We start from the raw sequence: 21,948 nt of genomic DNA, 5'->3' as shown, positions 1-21,948 counted from the left end.
CCAATCAGTTACCAGGCCACGTTCCAGGTGTTGTTAACATATAATGTTCTGAATGACTCGGGGCCAGTTTACCAGAAAGACCACCTGTCTCTACATATACCTGTAAGATCACTTAGATCATCTGGGTAAATTATATTTGTGGCACCCCACCCCACAGTATATCAAAGGGCAGCGACACAAAAAGTGGCATTTTCTGCTATTACCCCTGTATGGTGGAATGGTCTTACCACTGCCTTGCATGAAGTAGCAACCACGAGTTTTTCCAGATGTCTTGTGAAGACCAATCTTTTTGCCCAGGCTTTCCGTGACCTGTAAGATTGGACCCTGATTTATGTGTATGAGTCCCTGGAAATCTGTTTTACTTGTTTTATGTGCTTTATACTGCTTATTTACTGGCTTTAGGCTCTATTCATTTTAATGGATACTGTTTTTACATTGTACATAGGGAAATTTGAAATATTAAGTAGTTTAGAAATGCCAATAAGGTAAAGTTAAAGGACCCCTGGATGGTTAAGTCCAGTCAAAGGTGACTATGGGGTTGCGCAGCTCATCTCACTTTCAGGCCGAGGGAGCTGGCATTTGTCCACAGACAGCTTTCCGGGCCATGTGGCCAGCATGACTTCTGGTGCAACAGAACACTGAGGGAAACCAGAGCACACAGAAACACCATTTACCTTCCCTCAGCAGCGGTACCTATTTCTCTACTTGCACTGGTGTGCTTTCGAACTGCTAGATTGGCAGGAGCTGGGACAACACAACAGGAGCTCACCCTGTCATGGGGATTCAAACTGCCAACCTTCTGATCAGCAAGCCCAAGAGGTGCAGTGGTTTAGACCACAGCACCGTCCGTGTCCCCCCAAAATGCCAATACATACATACATACATGCATGCATGCATGCATACATACATACATACATACATACACTGTCTTGGGTTCCACAAAAGAAAGGAAAGGTATAAATATAACAAGTAAATACATTTCCAACCAGTTAGAAAGCAACTTCACAACTGCATTACAAAACATTGTTTATTATAAACAGATCAATTTAAAGGTTATAAAAAGCATTCACCAAGTAAGTCACCCAAGAAAATACAATTAGAACCTTGTTCTTTTTAGGCACAAAATAAAGGAATCAGATCTGCACCATATCATACATTCTCCCAACAAAAGAAAATAAAACACCATCACCAACATTCTCATAAGTGCACTTATATGAAAAAAATGACTGAGACTAGTTCACATACTTGTCATGTCACCTTAAAATTACATACGTACAATATAGGCATACATAGTATAGCTTACAGTTGGTTGTTTTTTGTTTTGTTTTGTTTTGTTTTAAAATATGATTTAGAAAATCACATTTACAACAGGCAAATGCATAACAGTATGCAATACAAGATTACAGAGTGCTTCTGCTGAATTAATTCTTTGGTTATGATCAAGTGCAAAAAGAGTGAAGGTTTCTAGCATGGGACAGATCTGCAACCTAAAAAAACCACACCCTGCCATTAATAAAGAATGAGCACAATCTACTGGAAACCACCTACCAAAGCTTCACTACAACAACATGATTTTTAGATTGTGCCCATAGTTACATCAAAAAGTTCATTAATGAAGGCATTCTGAATAGCAAACAATTGAAAAATGGATTGCTACTCAAAAAGTGCAAATATGGGTTCTCCATGGTGGGCTACATTATTTGGAGTTCACATCAGCATCTCAAACCAGTCAAAAGATATGGTTGGATCCCCCGGCCCATTTGTGAAATATTTGAGGGGCTAGACGAGGCTGGGGTTATCTGACTAAAACAGAGAATAGGTAGCATTATGAAGGAAAAGAAAACCACTTCCTCTATCTTTATGGTTCCATAAATCAACATAATGCTAATGCAAAAGAAAGTGCGCCTAGTACAAGCTTACAAAGCCATCCTACTAACATTGAGAAGCTGGTAAAAGGAATACAAATCAGGCATCCCCAAACTTCGGCCCTCCATATGTTTTGGACTACAATTCCCATCTTCCCCGACCCTGTTAGCTAGGGATCATGGGAGTTGTAGGCCAAAACATCTGGAGGGCCACAGTTTGGGGGTGCCTGATACAAATCAAGGAAGGGAGGACAATGGTGGTGACGTGGTTCAGGCTATTTCTAGGGACAGTTCACGCTACCAAATTGCTCCAACTGAACACAATCAAGAAAAGCTAGCATGAACTGGGTTATATAGTGGGGAACTGCAACCATCTCTGTGATAATGGTTGCTGAGAAGAAGTACAGCCATGAATGATCATGGAAATAGTTGCCACCTTCCTGGATGTACAACAGCAGTAATCACTGACCTCTCTAGTCATGCAATGTCGTAAAGGAATTGACCCCTACTGACTCCTCCAATTGACACTGGATTAGGTCCTTTGTATATGCTCAGAGGATGGGTTGTTCAAGAGAAGCATTGCCTCCCACACCACATCTACCTCTTAGAACTGGTGTTGGAAGCTTCAAAGACCAAAAAAACAGATTATTCACTTTAGTGCAATTTCCCATGCCATCCTGTCATGCTCAAGTTTTATAAAAAAGAGACTAAGCGGACCTCGAAGAAGCAGATCTGCGTCTATGACGGTGGGGAACATCTGCAATTGACGTGATTTTAATGACGTGTTCGACATGTAGCAGCAGCAAACATTAATTTTACAGATAACTGAAATATACTCTGAAATGGACTGAGGATCCATTTAATAAGATGTTTGTACATTAAAAGATCTTGCAAGGAAGGCATGCAGGAAGAGTCTTCTCAGCAATCTGCTCTTGCATGCCCGGCCTGACCGATAAGCTTGCCATGCATTTATTTACAGACGTTCTACTGATTTAAGCTGTGATCCTAAATGCCATTACTAGATAGCAAGTCCTACTGAACCTAGAGGGACTTATTCCTAAATAAATAGACTTAGGATTGCAATGTTGGTAACTGGATGGCAAAGTTCTTTATTGCCATGGTGAACTGGTTTTTCTCAGCCAGCCTACTCAGTTATTTGATTTGGGTGCTGAGAAAAGACAGGGAGTTTTCCATTATCAGTTGTCTCCACTATTTAAAAAATGAGCAGCGTTCCATCAAGGAGGCCAGGTCTGACCTCCAAAAATACTAATGGAAAATCTGTGGTTGCTGTAAGGCTGCACAAGTAATCGCACTACTGCTCTTCTTTTGAATTGCGTTTTTCAACCTTCACATAATCAGCCGGTGTTGCCAGCAGGAAAACATTGCACTTCCTTAGTAGTAATACCTGCATAGGGCCAAAGACTTAATGGTTGACGCATTCCAAGACACGGAAGAGATAATGAAGAATCAGTTTAAAACACCAAAAGTAACAATCCTGAAACTGCACACTGTTCTTAAAAGGTGCTATGGCTTTCCCTAAAGGCAAGCTTTCTGCAGCAATCAAACAAGAACATCAAACAATGCTCTGGGCTTTTGGTACAAACATTTACAAGTTACATGGACAGTAGCCCAGAGCACTCAAAATGCCATGAGACACTTAAAATTTGCATTCATTTCTAATCCATTGACCAATGCATATGATCTGCCGAGAACTTCTCCTGCCAATGTCAGTCACGACAAAGTTCCCACTGAAAGAAAAACAAGACTTTACCTGGCCGTGACTAATAGCTCCCAATGTTTTTAAAATGGGACTTAGTCAAGACTAAGTTGTTCCTTAATATTTTAAGTCAGCAAGGGAATCTAATGTATTCAGGAACAGCACTGTGGCATTCTGTTTGTCTCTGCATTTTTGCCCGTGTCTTTTTAAATTTTATAAAATAAAAACAAAAATTTAACAATATTTTAATAACCCAATTTCCCTACTGCAGAATATAAACGAAAGTAGAGTTATATTTTTGATATGGACAATCCACTGACCGACCAAATACAAATCCTAATAATGCAGGATCTGATGCATTAAAATATATATTTAGCTCAGTAAAATATATTTTAGAAAAATCAGAAAACTACATTGACTAGAGATTCATTCTTTAAGATCTTGCATCACTCAGCTTGGCTAGCAATCGAATATTTCTTCATTGTTAAGATTTGGGAACCTGAGGTTGTCAGATTTGGTGTTTTTAAAAAAGATCCCTGGCTTACAGCTGTTTCAGGAAAGTGGGTCTTCTTCTGCTTCCTTGAAGAGATCCCCACAAGATCTGTGCAGAGAAGACTTGAATCCAATTGTAAACATGAATAAATTGAGCATCCAATGTGGTTTCATCAGGTGTGCATATTCTGTAATAAAGCTCTGTTTTTCTCCCCTCCTTTCCTCTCATGCTATTCCCAAGTTCTCCTTCATCTTTTCATATACCACGTAACTTATGCTGACAGCAGGGAGCACCTTCATGAAGTTAGGAGCTATGCCCCTGTACAGTCCCAGGACTCCCTCCTTAGCAATGATCCTTTGGAAGAGACCGACCATGGATAATTGAGGGCCACTTTCTACCATGGCTATGGAAGAGGTTAAAAAAAGGAGAAAGAAAGAGACACATATTACTTAAAAGTATCATTTAAAAAGGATTCTGAAGTTAACAAAAAACAGAATGTATTTTTCATGCAATCAATCCTTCGGAAGCATCAACATTCCAGAAAGAGGTTCACTGCCTCACATGCTTATTGTGTGAACCAGGCATTTGCCTCGAGCAGCTTTTGCCAATGCGGTGTCCTCCAGGTGTTTCAATTTACAGCTCCCATCAGCTGCAACCAGCACAGTCATACTGATTGGGGCTCATGAGAATTCTAGTCCAAAACTTACGGAGGGCATTATGTTGGCAAAAGCTGGTCTGGTGTATTTTAAAAGGGTGGCTTAATTCTGGGAAGTAAAGTAATTGCTGATAGCAGGTAGTCTAGAGAAGAACCTACCAAGAAAAAGAGGGAAATGTGGCCAAACCCTTAGTGGGCAACAGCACCTAAAGTATTAAAGCCTTGGTAGCTTGTTCAACACAGGCGAACAAGCTCCTTTACCACAGACACCAAAACTCACCTTGAGCCTGCATTCGAGTGCGGATGAGGGCAAGAGGATAACTGGCTAACTGGCCACATGTACTGGACGCGGTACCACATGCCAGCAATACAAGTACACCAGGGTTGGCAGAGTCTGTTGCATATTTTTCTAGCCAGTTCTTCTTCAAAGCCTGCCAAGAGAACATTGATGCAGTTAATTGAACTTTACCTCAAAAAAACACAATGGCCAAGTATTCACATGAGAAACATGTCAGGCAAATTCCTAAACTCACTATCAGCATATTTTACAAGTGCATATTGGTCCATGAGAGGTAGGACCGCCTTTAATCTCTTTCCAACCTGACAACACAATCCTAACCATGTCCAGTCAGAGGTAACTCCTACTGAATTCAGTGAGACTTACTCCTGGGTAAGTGGGGTTAAGGATTGCAGCCTAAATTAGTTGTAAGATTTTAGAGTTATGCCTGTGGCGTAATGAATGAAGTAATAAGGGGTTTCATAAGCATTGGGAAGCTATGGAACACGTTAATTGTCACCTGTAAAAAAAATAAAATCAGTTATGTAGATGGGAGAGAAATTAGACTTAAGTACACTTGTTAGTGAAGCTGGTGTAGGGTGTTACAGAACAAGAAAGCAGAGTTGGCATAATAGATGGCTGACAGGTAGCAAATGCAGAAAACAGCAGTACAAAATTATTTCAGCATGAGGCATGCTTAAATGTGTTAAGATTAATGAATTGCAGTTATAATGAGAGGGGGCTGCTTTATAAATGACAGCAGCTGTGGGGCTAAGTAACATAGCATGAACCTCAGAAAGGCAGCAGTGTTAGAGAACTATTTCTAGTTAGTCTGTTTGCTAACACCTTAAAAACCTACACATTTACTGTGGCATAAGCTTTTGTGGAGTAGACCTCACTTTGCAAAGTAGCTTTGTCAGGGTCTCACTGTGCTAACAGCACTGTTCAAAACCCGTAAGTGTGGGTTTCACTGAGTTACCCAGGGCTAACAACAGCCAGTGTGTTTAGTATTGGTTTGTTTTCATTGTTCCTTATATAAACTGGTGTCTGAGATTAATGGATTAGAATAAGCAGTCTCCTACACCTATTCTCACCAAGCTAATCCCTCTCTACACTCTCCCAGCTGTTAAAACTTCCCAAACAGCACCCCACTATTCCACACATCCTTCAACTTCGCCCACTTACCTTAATATCCCATGCACCAAACAGTCTCTTCCTGTCCCCACTAAATGCAAACCCCAACCCAACATTGGCAGATATCGTGCCTGTGTGCATCCATGTGCACGTTAGAAGGGTTTGAAAAAAGTCTAAGGACTGAAATACATAACCCAAATATTTACAAGATATACTACCCTTGTTTGGAAACCACTGGCCATCGTTTACCAGGATTGCATGTAAGCAGGAAACAATGGCTAACAATGGCAGATCTGGTTTGTTTTGCCACTCAAGAAGGGACGAGTGAATTGGCAGTAAAGGAAATGCATGCACACAATTCATGTATAGCTTGGCTCATTAACCCAGAATGTGATCATGTGAACCTGGCTATAGTATTGACACCAAAAGGAGGAGGAATTACTTTTTGCAGTTAGACTCGCTAAATAATTCTGCTTCAGCGACTTCATTCTTTCATTACAAAATTAAAAATGCATGATTTTGCCGTGCTGAGATCTCTGCTTGCTGGAAAAGCAGAAACAGCAAACGTTTAGATAGCTACTCAGCAGTCAATCTACATTACACCCTACAGGCTCACTTGTATCACTTTGCAGGCCAATTGTTATCTCAGCAAATAATACTTGTTTGTCTGGTTTCTAGGCATATTAAAGTGAGTTAAAATAGCTAGAAATAGCACTTGTTGCAATCCTTCCTAGATTGTACTTCAAACTACAGGTGGGAGAGTGCATGTTTGAATGCTACCACACCTTTTTAAAACTTCCTGAATATAAAAAAAACTAGCCTGCTCAGGGGGGGAAACTAAGCTAAAACATTTCTTCCGTTTTGCCATATGCAATGAGTCTTTAGATGAGGAACCCAGTCAGACATGAAGCCCCTCTGTTAAGAGTTCAGAAAGGGCTATATCACATATTGTTCTGCATGTCTGAATCAGTTCTTAAGAGGGTTGTGGCAGAGAATGGTCACACATCAATAGACCTATGTCCCTGCAGGAACAGTCATTCAGAAAAAGATTTAATGCATATAGTGAAGGTAACAACAGATTCAGGTGTAAATACGTTTTTAAAATGGCTAATAGCCTGACTCCAGGATTCACTAGGCTAATTAATACCCAAGTAGTAAGTAGTGAAACAACAACTACACCAATGCAACATTTAAAATACATAAAATTATGCTGAAGGTTCAGGGATTATTGAGGTTATGTAACACACAAATATCTGGTTATGCTTGGCACCAACTGGCAAAGTAGTCACTTGGGAGTCATCCTTCCAGGAATGTGTTGAGCTACTCCAGAGAATGGAGAATGGAACCTCAGAGAGTGTTTTATTAATCACAATTTAATTCCATTTATAACCTGCCTTTTGTCCAATGAGCTCAGGGTAGTACACACAGGGATTAGTCCACTTCATCTACACAACAACCAGATCAGAGAGGCAATACCTGGAACAAGGTAGCCAAATTAGCTTTACTGTATAATTAAGCAGACATGCAAACCTGGGTCTCCTTCCTCAATCTAGGTCTACCACACAATGCTCCTTTAAGTGGTACCTCTGGTTACAGACTTAATTTGTTCTAGAGGTCCGTTCTTAAACTAAAACCGTTCTTATCCTGAGGAGCGCTTTCGCTAATGGGGCCTCCCACTGCGTGCACGCCTCCAGTGCACGATTTCCGTTCGCATCCTGGTGCAAAGTTTGCAACCAGGAGCAGCTACTTCTGGGTTAGCGGAGCTCGTAACCTGAAGCATTCGTAACCAGAGGTACCACTGTAGTTATATTGTCATGAGATATGCCAGTGAACTCCACTCACCTCATAAACAGCCAGATCTATGCCAGCATAAGGAATGATGCCCAAAATATTGGGAATATAACCTTTGTAAAAAGCCTTCACGCCTTCTCCTTTTAAGATCTTCTTTGCACAGTCAAACATTCCAGCATATTGCCCTGTTTTACCCACAGCCAGTCTGGTCTTTAATACCTAAGGTGGAGAAAAACTGTTGAAGTTAATCAAAATACTGCATTACTAAAATCTGCTATTCTCTCTCTTAAGAGTATGCGTGCATGCACACAGCTGTCTCACCAGTTGGTAAAAGGTATTCCTAGCAGGGGTGGATTTAGGGCTATGGACGTGGTGCACACACAATGGGCATAAACCAAGGGGGTGCTGACTCAAAGCTTGGTAAATGAGGCACTGGGCTTTGGGAAGGAGGTGTGAGGGCTCTGGGACCCTGCCTAAGCCCTTGTGTCTCCTTCTGAAATCTAGGTGCCTACTTACCTGCCTTTGGGAAGGGAGCATGAGAACTGGGGTGGAGGTGGGGAGTGCCAAATTTTGGGCTCACACAGGGCACCATAGTACCCAAGTCTGCCACTGCTCTTAGCTGCTAAGGTTTTCTGGGGCCTCTGATAACAGAGACCCATTGCATACTAATTCAGACTAATGCTCCATCTTCCTCGATCCTTCTTAATCCCACTAGAAAAATCTCTATGGTCTCAAGCAGGTGACACTCCCAGTTCTGATACCCAAGATGCTTTAATTGGAAATGCTGGGGATTGAACCTGAGCCTTCATGGATGTGAAGTGTGCATTCTGCCAATTATCTAGAATCGCTCTGAAGCAACAGGCTTAAAACAGCACTCACCTCAGTTCAAACATTTGGAAATAATTTTTAAAGAAGTTTGCAGACTGCTGACCAAAGTGTTGACCACACTATCTACAAAAAAAGTCGCTTCTCAGAAAAAGGATAGATGGTGCATGTTCACAAACAGAGCATGTCAATCCAGAACTGACCTCCATGGGATAAATAGAAGTCTGTGCAGTCGCTCCAGCCAGGGAACCAGATATAAACCTTTCAGCAGTGCCGACCTTTCCCCCTTCATCAACGAACATCTTCTTATACTGAATATTAAAACACACAGTGATAGAAAAGGTCACATTCTTCCCCATATAGTCACAAGCAACTAACAGAACCGCTTAGCAGTATCAAGAACACAAGACATGTTAGTTTGTGGAAGGAGTTGCTGGTCTACATGCCAAAGTCCTGCACATAGGCAGCTCACTGTTGCCACAATTATGTCTCCATCCCTTGTGCAAATCTCTATGACAGGCTGCCGCTGAGATCTTTTTGACAATGCCAACCATCACCCAGCTGAGGACGTGAAGAGAGACACTCTCAGTCGTCTCCTCCACAGTTACAGAGCATCCTATCCTGGAGATTTTTGATCTCTGCCTCTTAATGGGTGAAGACGGTTGTAATGTTTTTTATAGCAGCACAACAATTGTTCTTCCAATTGAGCTATCCCAGTTCCAATTCCAGAAGCACAGGTGAAAAACACTTTCCCTTTCCAGGACCAGGCTCTGAAGATACCTGCTCTGTATGTTATAGTAGCAACGACAAGGCAGTGATCCATGAAGGAGATTGACTTGCTGGCACCTGTGATATCACTAAGCCACCTCCTTCAGCACTCCAGAGCAGTTTTGCAACTATTTTTAATCTGTTTATATATACAGTGGTACCTCTACTTACGAATAACTCTACTTACGAATGTTTCTACTTACGAATGGAGCTCCGTCCGCCATCTTGGATGCGGTTTAGATAGGATTTTTTCTACTTACGAATTTTTTCTCCCAATGCATTCCTATGGGATTCGACTTACAAATTTTTTCTACTTACAAATGTGCGTTTGGAATGCATTAAATTCGTAAGTAGAGGTACCACTGTATTTTAAAAAAAACAACCCACAAATAAATAAGATTGCAAATGCTTATATGAAAAATGCACGTGCCACTCTTTCTTATTATTATTTAAAATCTCGTAAAAAAGAGTCACCCATCTGAAGCAGAGCTGATGGCTGAATCAGCACCTTATTCACTGGTCTGTCATTTCAACTGAGAAACTGGGCTCACATCCTGATTAAGAGGCCTGACAAGAATCTTTATTTCCATATTTCTTCCTCTCTGGACCTCAGCATTTTTCTAATGCCACGTTAATTCCCCCCTCCCTCATGTAGCAGGCAGAATCAGAATCGATTAATTACGGTCAAATGATACGGACATATACAGTACAGCAATAGAGAACATGTAAATAAAAGCAGCTTAAAATTAAACTCTATAAGATAGAACATGGTAAATAATAGATGTAAAGCCTTTGAAATATGTAGATTAAATCCTTAACCACTAATTTAAAATGTTTGTGTTAAGACATTGGCCATTAGATTCATTCAGAGCTTGTAGCAGATAGCTCCGCACAGACCAAGGAACTTTGCCATCAACAGACATCGGTTTTTTATCTGACCCAGAATAACAAAGCTCAAGACTTCAGCCACTTTCTTCCTGTTTTCAACATGCGTCAGAAAATATATTATACCGTATTTTTCGCTCCATAAGATGCACTTTTCCCCTCCTAAAAAGGCACTGGACGACAAAGGCACTGGACGACAGCGGGATCCCTCAAGTGCAGGGATGCCTCTGCCGCCGGAGCCATGGCTCCCAGCGGCGGCGGAGGGACAAGCAGCCCAAAATCGGGCTGCTCCCTCCCCTCCGCCACTGCCGACAGCAGCAGAGGGGTGGGGGAGGCACAAGCAGTCCAAAAGTGGGCTGCCCCTCACTCTGCCACCAACAGCGGCATTGATTCAGAATATTTTTTTTCTTGTTTTCCGCCTCTAAAAACTAAGTGCCTTATGGTCAGGTGCATCTTATGGAGAGAAAAATACGGTATTTTCAGTTTGTTTGTTTGTTTGTTTGTTTGTTTGTTTGTTTTTAAGATACCTTTGGGAAACACAGCATTTCTAGTTCAATTTTCAAGCCAGTGTAGTGAGTTGTACCCTAAGTTTACTGCACAAAGTTGAAATCCCCATTTAGGTATGAAACATGCAGGATGAACCCCAAGCAAGTCACTCTCAACTGAACTGACTTTGTAATATTGTCACACAGATAAAATGGGTCTACCCTGTGTGTGCGTCATCCTGTGTGACTTGGAGGAAGGGCAGGATATCTATGCGACTTTTTAAAGCACATTTTTATTATTTAGCTTTCAGAACTTTCCAATTCAAGGGGAACACTGGTAAAAGGAGGAGGAGGAGAGCTAAAGTTCCATCTCAGGAGGCACTTTCTCCTGCAGGAGGATTAGGATGTTATATAACCTACTAAAGCTGATTCAGAGGTAAATATAACACTGAAATCCATGGTGAGGCCCATCTTACTACAGCTCAGTTAATTCTGACCTTAGAAGAATCCTAGCTGTGAAGTGCAGGGTAGGGTAATCAAGCATTTTGCCATACAAATGCTGAAGTAGAGCTGAGGTGACAAGGCTAAAATCCAATACTGTATGTGGTGGTGAACGTTTTAAAGTGCCTTTGAAATCAAATTTAAATCATTCAAGATTTTTTCTTTCTCAAAGGTAAGAAAGAAAGAAAAACAAAACAACTTCATACATTGCACAAACTGAACTTCCTGTGTGCTCAGCTGGCTTTCCTTCATTTATTTCATGCCAATCACCTTAATTTAACATCTTACCCGTTCATACGCCCAGAACTTAATAGCTGTTTCAGGTGCGATTTTAACAACATTGACACCATTTCCTCTCCAAAGCGAACGGACGCCTCCTTCTTTAACCATCTGCTGCAAGCCACCTTTTATGTTCATTTTTCCCTTTGAGCCGTGGACCTTTAGCAAAGGAAGAGAAAACATAATTGTTTGATACACATAGAAAGCTGAATTGACAGTTTAACACTTTTTTTTCTGTCTAAACAGAAGTGTGCAAACCCTTTAAGGAAGAAGCCATTCCAAATTCTATGCTAGCTGTTACTTTTCGTGGCTTACACCTGAAAGACGAGTTAAGGCCTAAACAACACGTTAAGCAAAGTCAAATTCCTCTGCATTTTTTAAATCCTGGATCAGCCTGCGGCAAGCTATATCTTAAATAGCGAAGGAAAAGAAGGAAAAGCTTCCTAACCCTTTCCCTTCCTGTAATTTTTCAGTTCAAAGCTGTCCTCTTTAAAATAGTTTCTCAGTTGGAATGTAGAACTTTCACCCTACAGATCAAAATGCAGCTGGTGAGGAGGGAGATTTTGAGGAGGAAATAGCTGGTGGGGAAAGGGTTAACCAGCCTCTCCTAGTCCCGCCCTCAATCCACTAATATACAGCCTGAGCTGCCTTGAGTTAAAAACCAAGAACAAAATGCTACTATAATATATGGTATGAGACTAAGGAAGTTCAAAAATAAATACAACTGCATGTCCATAAAAATACACTGCAGATATTACATTGCCTCCAAATGTGTGGTTTTTTTTTCCAGGAACAGATTGCATTCTATAATGCCAAGTCTTCTTGGCATTACATGTGATGAGGACATGCACTGCTTAAATGATTTTTACTGTACAGATCTAGCAGTCAAGTAATGGCACTGCATTTAGGGCAGGATCCAATGTTGCAGTTCTGGGGGATTCTCCAGAACACATTTGGCGGGCATAGGGGGGGGTAGTTCGGTTTTGCTAGCAGAATAGAAACAACCCATAGAGAATCAGCAGCAAGATGCGTCCAACATCCTAATGCTGAAGTGAGAAGAAAAGATTCCAGACACAGACCTAAAGCTGCACTCCTATCACACTTACCTACTCCAGTCAACAGGACTTATCTTTGAGCAGAAACATACAGGCTTTCACTGAAAGCCCCAGTCAATTATTAAGTCCTTCCTGCATATATTCATGTTATATTTGAGTTAGCAACCTATTGCAACAAATGCATTTCCCATTTACATAATGACTAGCACTCGTGGGCTCTCTAAAAATAGGTTCCTATAAATAACCTCTTTATGCATGGAGCTTCTCTCAAAAACAGCTGGTAACTCTGATTCAATTTTATTTCTTAGGAAGGGCAAGAGAAGATACCCAATAGGCCAAAGAGGCACAAAACTTGTCAGCCCTGTCCCAGAAGGCCTTGCGTTTATAGGACTCAAACAGCAGCACACGGGGCAAATTACTATGGAAAGAGCAGGCACTTCCCCAAATCTTTTTTGATTCAACATGGCTGCCTGCTCTTCAAAATTAAAAATCGCACCAGGTGTGTTCAACCCTTTGGGCACAGCATGTCTGGATATGGATCCTAGGAGCTAGGCTTTAAAGAACCCACCTGCATCATGACTTTAAGGCGGTCCAGTGGTGCTGTTCCCGTTCGAGATACTGCACCAGCAACCGCTCCTGACAAAAGCTGTCTCCACCACTGCCCAGTCTTTTTCTCCTCTTCTGTGAATTCGTCTGGGATAGTCAAACTGTCTCCAATGTCCAATACCTGTTAAGATGCAAAGCAAAAGAGTTAGATCAACATCCAACAGCCTTGCCTTCCAACAAAGAGCCCTCATTGTTACAGAACTCACGCAAGGGCAATTCCAAGCAGAAGATAAAGGAAGCATATGTATTTTTTCCTGACTACATCTGAAACCGTGCAGTCTAAAAACCCACCATTTCAAAAACCGCGCCATCATCATTAAAAATGATAGTAAATTTCTGCCTCCTATACTTCTGCAAAAGAGACATGGCATGGGGCTGAGCGACGCTTTCCAGACACAGTGCTGAAATCCTAATGGCTACAAAGCACAGTTTGACTTTCTTCCCGGCAGCTTTTAAGGATTACCAAGATTAACCTTTTGACAACTTCCTAAAAAGATTATCAGTCCAGTTACTTGTAATTCATCCAAGTACGGTATTTTTATCTCCATTGACTTATTATGTTAATTTAAAAAAAAATAAGAGACACCCATCTTGCTTTGCAAGTTTGGAAAATCTATCATTAGTTCACACACCCCTTCTACCAGATTGCATGATTCAAATATAGCATATTGGTATTTTTACATGTGTAAAACACAATCCTTTCAATTCCAGTAGGCAGGTTAACCAAGTTGTACTACGCCTATTTACAGAATTTGGTTACCTGTGTTTTTTGTCTGTTTTAAACACCACATTCTTGTCTTACTTATTGTAGTGCAAACTGCTTTTTGACCATCTGCGGTGTAAAGTAGTCTATATTCAAAATAAACCTTTGCCTGAAGGGCCTCCAGATTTTCTTTACTCCCTGCTTTAAACAATGCAGTAGCACTGGGTTCCCCCCCCCAATAGAATGCTACTATAACATTAAAAATTATGCAACCCCATGAACACAGCCAGTTTGCACAAGTTCTTATCATGGAATTGTTACTGCTATGCAACAGTTGAGTTGTGAAAACCAGGGCAATGGTTCTGCCTAGATGTTTGTGGGCTTTGAAATGCTGCAGCAGTTCTATGGGATGAACCAACAGGAAATTTGCTACTATGGTGGCCATTCACATGGTTAAAAGGGATGAATCTTTGATAAAATTACTTAAGAAAAAAAGACAACAATTTTCTATATAAGTAGCTTAAATATAGACTTTCCTCTTCATAATTCATTAACTAGATTACATTTTGGCACCATGATCTATATAAAAATCTATTTTATGATATAATTCAGCAGGCCTCAAAAGACATCTCCAATAAACTGAAGTAGTAATGGGCTTATAATGTATGTATGCTTTTAAAACGTATTTAAGCTACAGTCATAGTCTATCAATAATACTGGTATTTTAATTTTAAATATCAATATTCTCTCAGATTTTACTCGTCTTTTAGACACCCTGTCAATTCAAAATGCAGCTGCTCTTAAACTCTGATTCTAACTCTATCAGAAACGGGATGAAAACAAACTGAATTCAGCTTGACAGCCATACTTTTAAACAGTGAATTACAAACTGAGAATCCAGAATTCAGAATGGAAATGTGAATTTACATTTGCAAGAGTTTATTATAAACAAACCTATTTTCAAGACTCTTTGGATTATTAGCTAAACCTTTTCTCCTCGGTATTCCAAACACAAGCACCCACTTCTATACAAGGTTTGGCATGTTCTAAGAATAATTCTTCTATGCTCTTCCAAAAGAGGGTTGCTGCCACTAGCCCCAAACTCTCTATATTTTGATCTTGCTCCAAAATAGGAGACCTCTTTAAAAGGATGTTCTAAAATAAACATATTTACCAAGTAACCATTTTCACTGACTTCAATGGGATCCCCCCTTCCTACAATAAGCATACATAGAGCCATAATCTTAACAGTAGCAGAGCCACTGCAGTTTAAGGGTTGCAGTAGCAGCCTAAGACCGGTGGGACCAAAGCATACCCCTAACATGCACTTCTGCTAACGCAACTCATTAGTAAATCCTGCTCAAATTTGTCTGCACTATGACTACCATAAAAAAATGTAATGCATACTCACTGTAGAATGTTTCCAGTATCGAATGATTCCTTGAATGTCTGTAGCAGGATTAAATAAGAAATGGTCCCGCCATTCATTCCAGTCCACTGACATTGTCCCGTCAGCATCAATGCTAAAAATTCAAAATGATATAATCAGAATTCTATGCAATATTCAAAACAAACCATCTTCTAGCCATGCATTGTGAAGCTTTGCTTTGTTAAATCATAGAGACTGCAATCTACTCATGGAGTTAAAAACTGGCAGTGATCTACCACCGTTTTTGGGGTTCAGGTCAAAGAAGTTGAGCTTTTTTCAGGGAGGTGGTAAAATGTTGAGCTTTTTTTTAGGGGAGCCACAGTTGTTCAGTTTCTTTGGGGGGAGCCAGTGATCTACCAGTGATCTACCACAGACACCCAGTGATCTACCATTAGATCACAATTTACCTGTTGGACATGCCTGACATAGAACAACTACTTAAGCTTCTAGTGGTATTCAATGAGTTTACAGCTTGTATATTTGTGTACAAAAAGATGAGGCTTACTTGGGCTTGTTCCAGCTTTCAGGATAAACCATAATATAGTATGCAAAGACAGCCACAGAGAAGCCATGGTTTACCTTGTCAACCTAAGTTATGCTTCTAGAAAATAGTGTAAAAGATTATATCAGCAAGACTCACTTGTCACCAAGCAAAGAGAGAGGCTGGGAAATAGTTACATATCCCAGTGAGATGAGATCTCAGCAGGGGGGACGTGGCATTTCTGCTTTCCATCAATCTAAAGTCCCTCCCAACCCCACTACTACAAACCCCAACAGGGCCACCAGGTCGATGTTCCAAGCAGAGTTGAATCCTGTTATGATGTGCCCCAACTTCCTAGCATTTTGTTGTTTGTCCTCACATGTTAACAGCCAGCGCCAACTCTGTGGTGTCCTGCAAATTAGCTAGGTCACAAAGTTTGGAAAGGCACATTTCTCCCCTACATGTGTTTTTTCATAGAATAATAGAATTATAGAGTTGGGAGGGACTTCAAGGAACAACAAGCAGGCATCTTTCATGATATCAGAGATAATATTGTCTCCCGACGTCCTACCATTCCCCGTTTGCCCAGTCAAGGCTAAGAAAGAAGACTGAGCTACCAGAATTGATTCACATCTGTAAGCCCAGCACACCTCCCGCAGGAATGGATTTCTCTCCCTACCTGAGGGTGTTGGCACTACCCAAATATTGGCTCAACACTGTAGGAGAAGAGGGGATGCTCAGGAGAGCCTTCCCTGTCCCCTTCCTGGCCTTAATGCTACTCAATTTAAAATAATAGCAAGTGCTGACCTTTGTAGAATCCTCGTTGCTTGTTTTTCTGAAATATCTATACCCAAGATCTTGAGGGACTGAACAATTTCTGAGGCGTCAATTACTCCTTTATAAGAGGAAGGGAGAGAAAAGACAAATGAGCTGAAGGGCTCTACAGCTCCAGGTCACTTGACTCGGACCTTACAGATTTTTAAATATTTGCATGTTATTACAGATAGTCAAGAGAAGAGCACCAGGGATTTGGGAACGGGGAGTAGGTCAGTATACAAACAAACAAATATAAAGATGTACACCAGAAAAAAGAGCATTAAAAATACTAGGTACAAGGTCCAGCTAGATGGACCAATGTCTGATTCTGTATAAAGCAGTTTCCCATGTTCCTATGTGGGGAAGTTGGTTCAGAGGAGACAGCAAACTGCAGCTACTTGGAAAAAGCTGATTCATATATTGGTTTGTTACACAATGGCTTTCCAAACCAGCTCATTGACAGTTTTCGTTCTTTAATGTAAATCTATTGAAAATGTTAATTACATATTGTATTGTGACACTTTCTTGTTAATGCCATGTTTTCATTTTTAATGCTGATTTCTTTACATAATTACGTAATTAATGCTTACATTTTATTTCTATGTTGCGCTGAGAAATTTTGATTGACTTGAAAGAAATAGACTCCTTTGTGTATCTTAACACAATAGATATGGTGGAAAATCGGGTCCTACCATCATTGTTTTTGTCCAGACTTTTAAACGCTAATTTCATTTTCTTCTCATGGTCTTTAAGATACCGTGTAAATTCATCAAAGTCCAGCCGGCCATCTTGGTTAGTATCTCCAGCTCTGAAAATTTTCTGTTTTTAAAAAAGGCATATTGAAGAAGAATTAGTAATGGTGCTTATAGTATTTCAAAAATGCATTCGAAGAGAGAGGTTTCTCCTTTTCTGCACAAATCATTTCTGTACTTTCAGTTAATAGAATTATATACATTTCCTGGAAATGTGGACAATTAAATGCAGTACAGTAACTAAATTAGCTAAACAGTGTTCTCTTCTTGGACATGGTATATGGAATCTTACTACTGAAACATTACAAAAGCTGCATTCCAGCCTACAGTGGGGTATCCTTATATCCTATTTAACTGGAATAACACTTTCTGCATGTATATTTTCATAGGAACTGCTCCAAATGTATTCTGATGTGTTTTACCATGGAAGAAGACCCAATATCTTGCCTGCATTCTGCATCTGTTTGTCCCTGCCAAATTCCCTCATGGCATTCTATCTACAGTGGTACCTCGGGTTAAGAACTTAATTCGTTCCGGAGGTCCGTTCTTAACCTGAAACTGTTCTTAACCTGATAGGCCACTTTAGCTAATGGGGCCTCCTGCTGCCGCCAGAGCATGATTTCTGTTCTCATCCTGAAGCAAAGTTCTTAACCTGAGGTACTATTTCTGGGTTAGCAGAGTCTGTAACCTGAATTATCTGTAACCTGAAGCGTCTGTAACCCGAGGCACCACTGTACTGGGCTACACAACCTCATTAGAGCATTATGAGAAACATAAGACTGTTATTTTTAATGTCTGACATTTTATTTTATTTTTTATTTTGCTGGAAGCAAATAGGAAGGATATAAACAATAAAATTGTTATTATTATTATTATTATTATTATTATTATTATTATTATATCTCATACTGTACGCAAGAGGAAAAAGCAGCCAAAATGCAATGCAAAGCTGATCTGATCTGTCTTGATAGTTGATAATAACATTCTCCGCCTCTGGCTACTCTGGTGGAATACCTGTGCTAAAGAATAAATAGACAAAAATCTAACATGGGGGAAAAAACCAATTACAGCGTCCCAGCATACTCTGCTGTCTACCTCTCAATAGAACTGGGCTGCAAGAAAATTTCTAAATGATTCAAAAAATAAGCAGGCCTAGATATGGTCTCTACTTAAATGTAGCAGTCCCTGGAAAGGAACTTGGGCAGCTCTCTGACATTCTTTCTTGGTAAAGTACTTATTTAGCAAAAATTAACCTTAAATACGATACCATGTAAACAAAACAACAAAATTCATTAAATATGAAGAAGTAGGTCACGTTCAGAAGTTAATTGGCAGCAGGCTGCAGAAATCCATAAGCGAATACCTCTTCACACAACTATGTCTTATGGAATGCACTGCCGCTTTAAGTGGCAATTGCCGCCACCAGCTTAAATGGCTAACCTCGTACACCAGGCTTCCTCAAACTCGGCCCTCCAGATGTTTTGAGACTACAATTCCCATCATCCCTGACCACTGGTCCTGCTAGCTAGGGATCATGGGAGTTGTAGGCCAAAAACATCTGGAGGGCCAAGTTTGAGGAAGCCTGCTGTGCACAGATAGCTTTAATGCAGTCATTACTACCTATGCAGATAGCTATAATACATGAATAGCTCAAAATAATATGCAGAGAATGTTATTGTTTCTATAAATATGAGCTGCTGCTTCATGTTAATAAGCCACAAAAGCAAACCCTAAAAAAAGGTTCAAATACAAGTATTAATTAGCCAAATGAGATACTTAGCGACATACAAATGATGTGCAACTAATCACAGTGGCATCAGGAATTCTATTTTATGAAGAACATCACTGAACAATGACTTAGAGATACATAGACAGAGATTAACCCCCTGCCCCCCAAAAAGTATTGATCATTATAAGGTTTTTTTGTTCGGGTCTCATTCCAGTTGGTTGTGAGCATCTGTTTGTAATGTATTTATGTGCTTTAAAACAGAAATATCTTCTACATGGGCATAAATATCTAGATTCAACCCTACTTCCCAGACATCCATACATGTGTACTCTCGTAGCTTGTGCACTTGTTGCTATTATACTAACCATGAGAATACTGCAGATACATTTTTGTCAAGGGCAGTACAACAGGTTTGCTAACACAAGTTCTAGGAATGCAAGATTCATAGTGATTATGGAGTTCAAAGTAACCGTCTTCCCTAAAGAAACAGGTCCATTTCACCGTAAGGCAGGAGGCCAGGGAATATCATTGAAGGGCAGCAAATTGTTTTTTACTTCATTCTTTATTATTATAGTCTCACCACCATGTGGGAACAACATTTGGCTTTTCTGCCTCAAGCAGAACGCATTGGGCCATCATTAGTGCTGTCACCCCTGTACATAGCTCCTGAAATATGAGGACATCAATGCTCTCCCACAGACAATTCTGGCAGGCATGTTCCTTTTATTCTTAGATCAGTAGCCTGTCACATAGAGTACCTGTACTGTATATGTAATGTGTAAAATTGCCACAACACAAGTGTCCAAAGTAGCTTACAGGAATGATTTTTAAAATAAAAACAAAAGCAAAAAACGGTAATGGGAACAAATTAAAACAAGTCAACAAGAACATTAACTTCATAGGTCTTCTAGAATTTTCTGGGGGCGGGGGATAAGTCTTCACAGCACTGCAAAAGGCCTGGAGGAAGGAGGGCAGGTGGACATTCCATGGGAAAGTTCCTGGCCCCAAATGTGAAAATGGCAAAAACCACACTCATCAGCCACCACTAAAAAGATACTTTTAGGAATATGGGAGGAGGTAGTACCAGTCTATTAAGAGCTTTTAATGTCCTTCCTAAATATGCTGAGGAGCGTGAGGCAACAGCACCAAATTTAAGGCAGTGTGGGTGGTTCCCTTGCACAGGGCATCAAGCTGGCGGGGTGTAAAATAATAATCATTCTTATCATCCCTATATTTCTACAGGTACCTACTCAAAGTTAGGCCCTGGTCAGACGGGTGTTTGAGTTGACACAACTGTGATGTAATGCACTTGACAGCATGCACAGAATGGAAGGCAAGAGGAAGAAGAGTAGAGTACAAAAATAAGAAATATTGGGCAGGGAGCAAATTTTGTCCTTGCTCAGGGCGCTATATTAGCAAAGTTCGCCCCTGGAGGCAGCTACCTTGAGTGCAAAGCAATTTAAGCCGTTGCCCTTACCGGTAGGTGTGATGCCCCATCACCAGTGTTGAAAACAACTCTTGGTCTCGTTGACTCCCACCTCAACGACATCACCTTAGACAGCAAATTACCTTAGGCAATGCAGATGCTCAGAACTGCAACCTTCTTACCACGGCATAACCTCAACGTGGTAATTTTGTGGCAGTGCAGTCAATGTAGTTCGTGTTGTAACTTCTGACAGAACAGCACCGTAGTGCACACAAACCCCTTCAGTGGGCATGAAGCCATACAGGCCTATTCAGATGCAGACCAGATAGGCCCTTAGCCATGAATGGCAAACGGATACAGACTTTTAGGTCAATAGTCCATGCTGCACTGACTCAGGCAGGCTGGAATGTATAAAAGGAAGTTCCTTCTTTCAGAAAAGAGGTGGTTTTAAAATCGAATAAATACTGTAATAATAAAAACGGTAATTTACTATTTGCACTATTTTGCCTCATCAAACCACTCGGTTAAATCCTTTAAGATATCCTAGACTACAGCTTGCAATGCTGGAACTGGCTTCGGCCCGCCTTCCCTCGCGCCCTCCAGGGTTCAGCCGGTGCCAAGCCTCGCACCCACCTTCTCCGCGTCATCTCCCAGGGGGATGCCCAGAGCCTTGAGTCCGGATTGCAGCTCGGCGATGTCCACGCGACCGTCCCCATCGCGGTCCAGCTTCTGGAAGAGGTTTTCGTACCGCGGGTTCCTGTCGGGCGCTTCGCAGGCAGCCTCCGGGAGCGCAAAGGAGCTTCTCCAGAAGCGAAACATGATGCAGGAGAGAGGAAATGTGTCCGGGGGGAGGGGGCGCAGAAGAAACGAAGGGAAGCGGGGCAGAGTAAAGAAGCAGAAGACCCCGCAATTTGGTGAGCGTTACTAGAAGAAAACGGAGGAGGAGGAAAAAAACACAGCTGCAACCTTCCCACTTTGGGGAGGAGCGAAAAGAAACGTTAAGCAATGGCACGCAAGAGCCAACGCCCAAGGAGGGAGCAAGGAGGCGAAGAGCGGGTTACTCCTTCTCATTGGGCGCCCTGGCCTTGCATGGTCACGGCCTGGGTGGGACTTAGGTCTTCTTTTCCTCCCCACTGAAGAAAGGAAGGAGCTGGGTTTGGACGGCGGAGGAGATCTGCGCCCAGGCAGACGAGCTGGAAGTTACAGTAGTGACTAAGTTCCTGCTTGCACCTGATCGGCGTGGAAGGGGCCCGGGTTATGCTGCTGTTTGAGACGC

At 41.2% G+C, this 21,948-nt stretch overlaps 1 protein-coding gene across 1 annotated transcript; it reads right to left on the bottom strand.

The window, feature by feature from the left end:
- Nucleotides 1-1,009: 1,009 nt before the first annotated feature.
- Nucleotides 1,010-21,659, bottom strand: SLC25A24 (solute carrier family 25 member 24). The gene is made up of 10 exons (XM_035123355.3): nucleotides 21,306-21,659; nucleotides 17,458-17,584; nucleotides 16,757-16,844; nucleotides 15,451-15,562; nucleotides 13,299-13,457; nucleotides 11,685-11,834; nucleotides 8,961-9,068; nucleotides 7,984-8,151; nucleotides 5,011-5,161; nucleotides 1,010-4,478 (listed from the first exon to the last, which is right to left on the bottom strand). Exons 1-10 carry the CDS (start codon nucleotides 21,489-21,491, stop codon nucleotides 4,300-4,302), a joined length of 1,428 nt encoding a protein of 475 aa, XP_034979246.1. The 5' UTR covers nucleotides 21,492-21,659; the 3' UTR covers nucleotides 1,010-4,299.
- Nucleotides 21,660-21,948: the final 289 nt, after the last annotated feature.

This window comes from Zootoca vivipara, chromosome 7 (genome assembly GCF_965207765.1).
Source record: "Zootoca vivipara chromosome 7, rZooViv2.hap1.1, whole genome shotgun sequence".
NCBI lineage: Eukaryota > Metazoa > Chordata > Lepidosauria > Squamata > Lacertidae > Zootoca > Zootoca vivipara.
The sequence above is the reverse complement of the archived record's forward strand: the minus strand, read 5'-3'. Positions and strand labels throughout refer to the sequence as shown.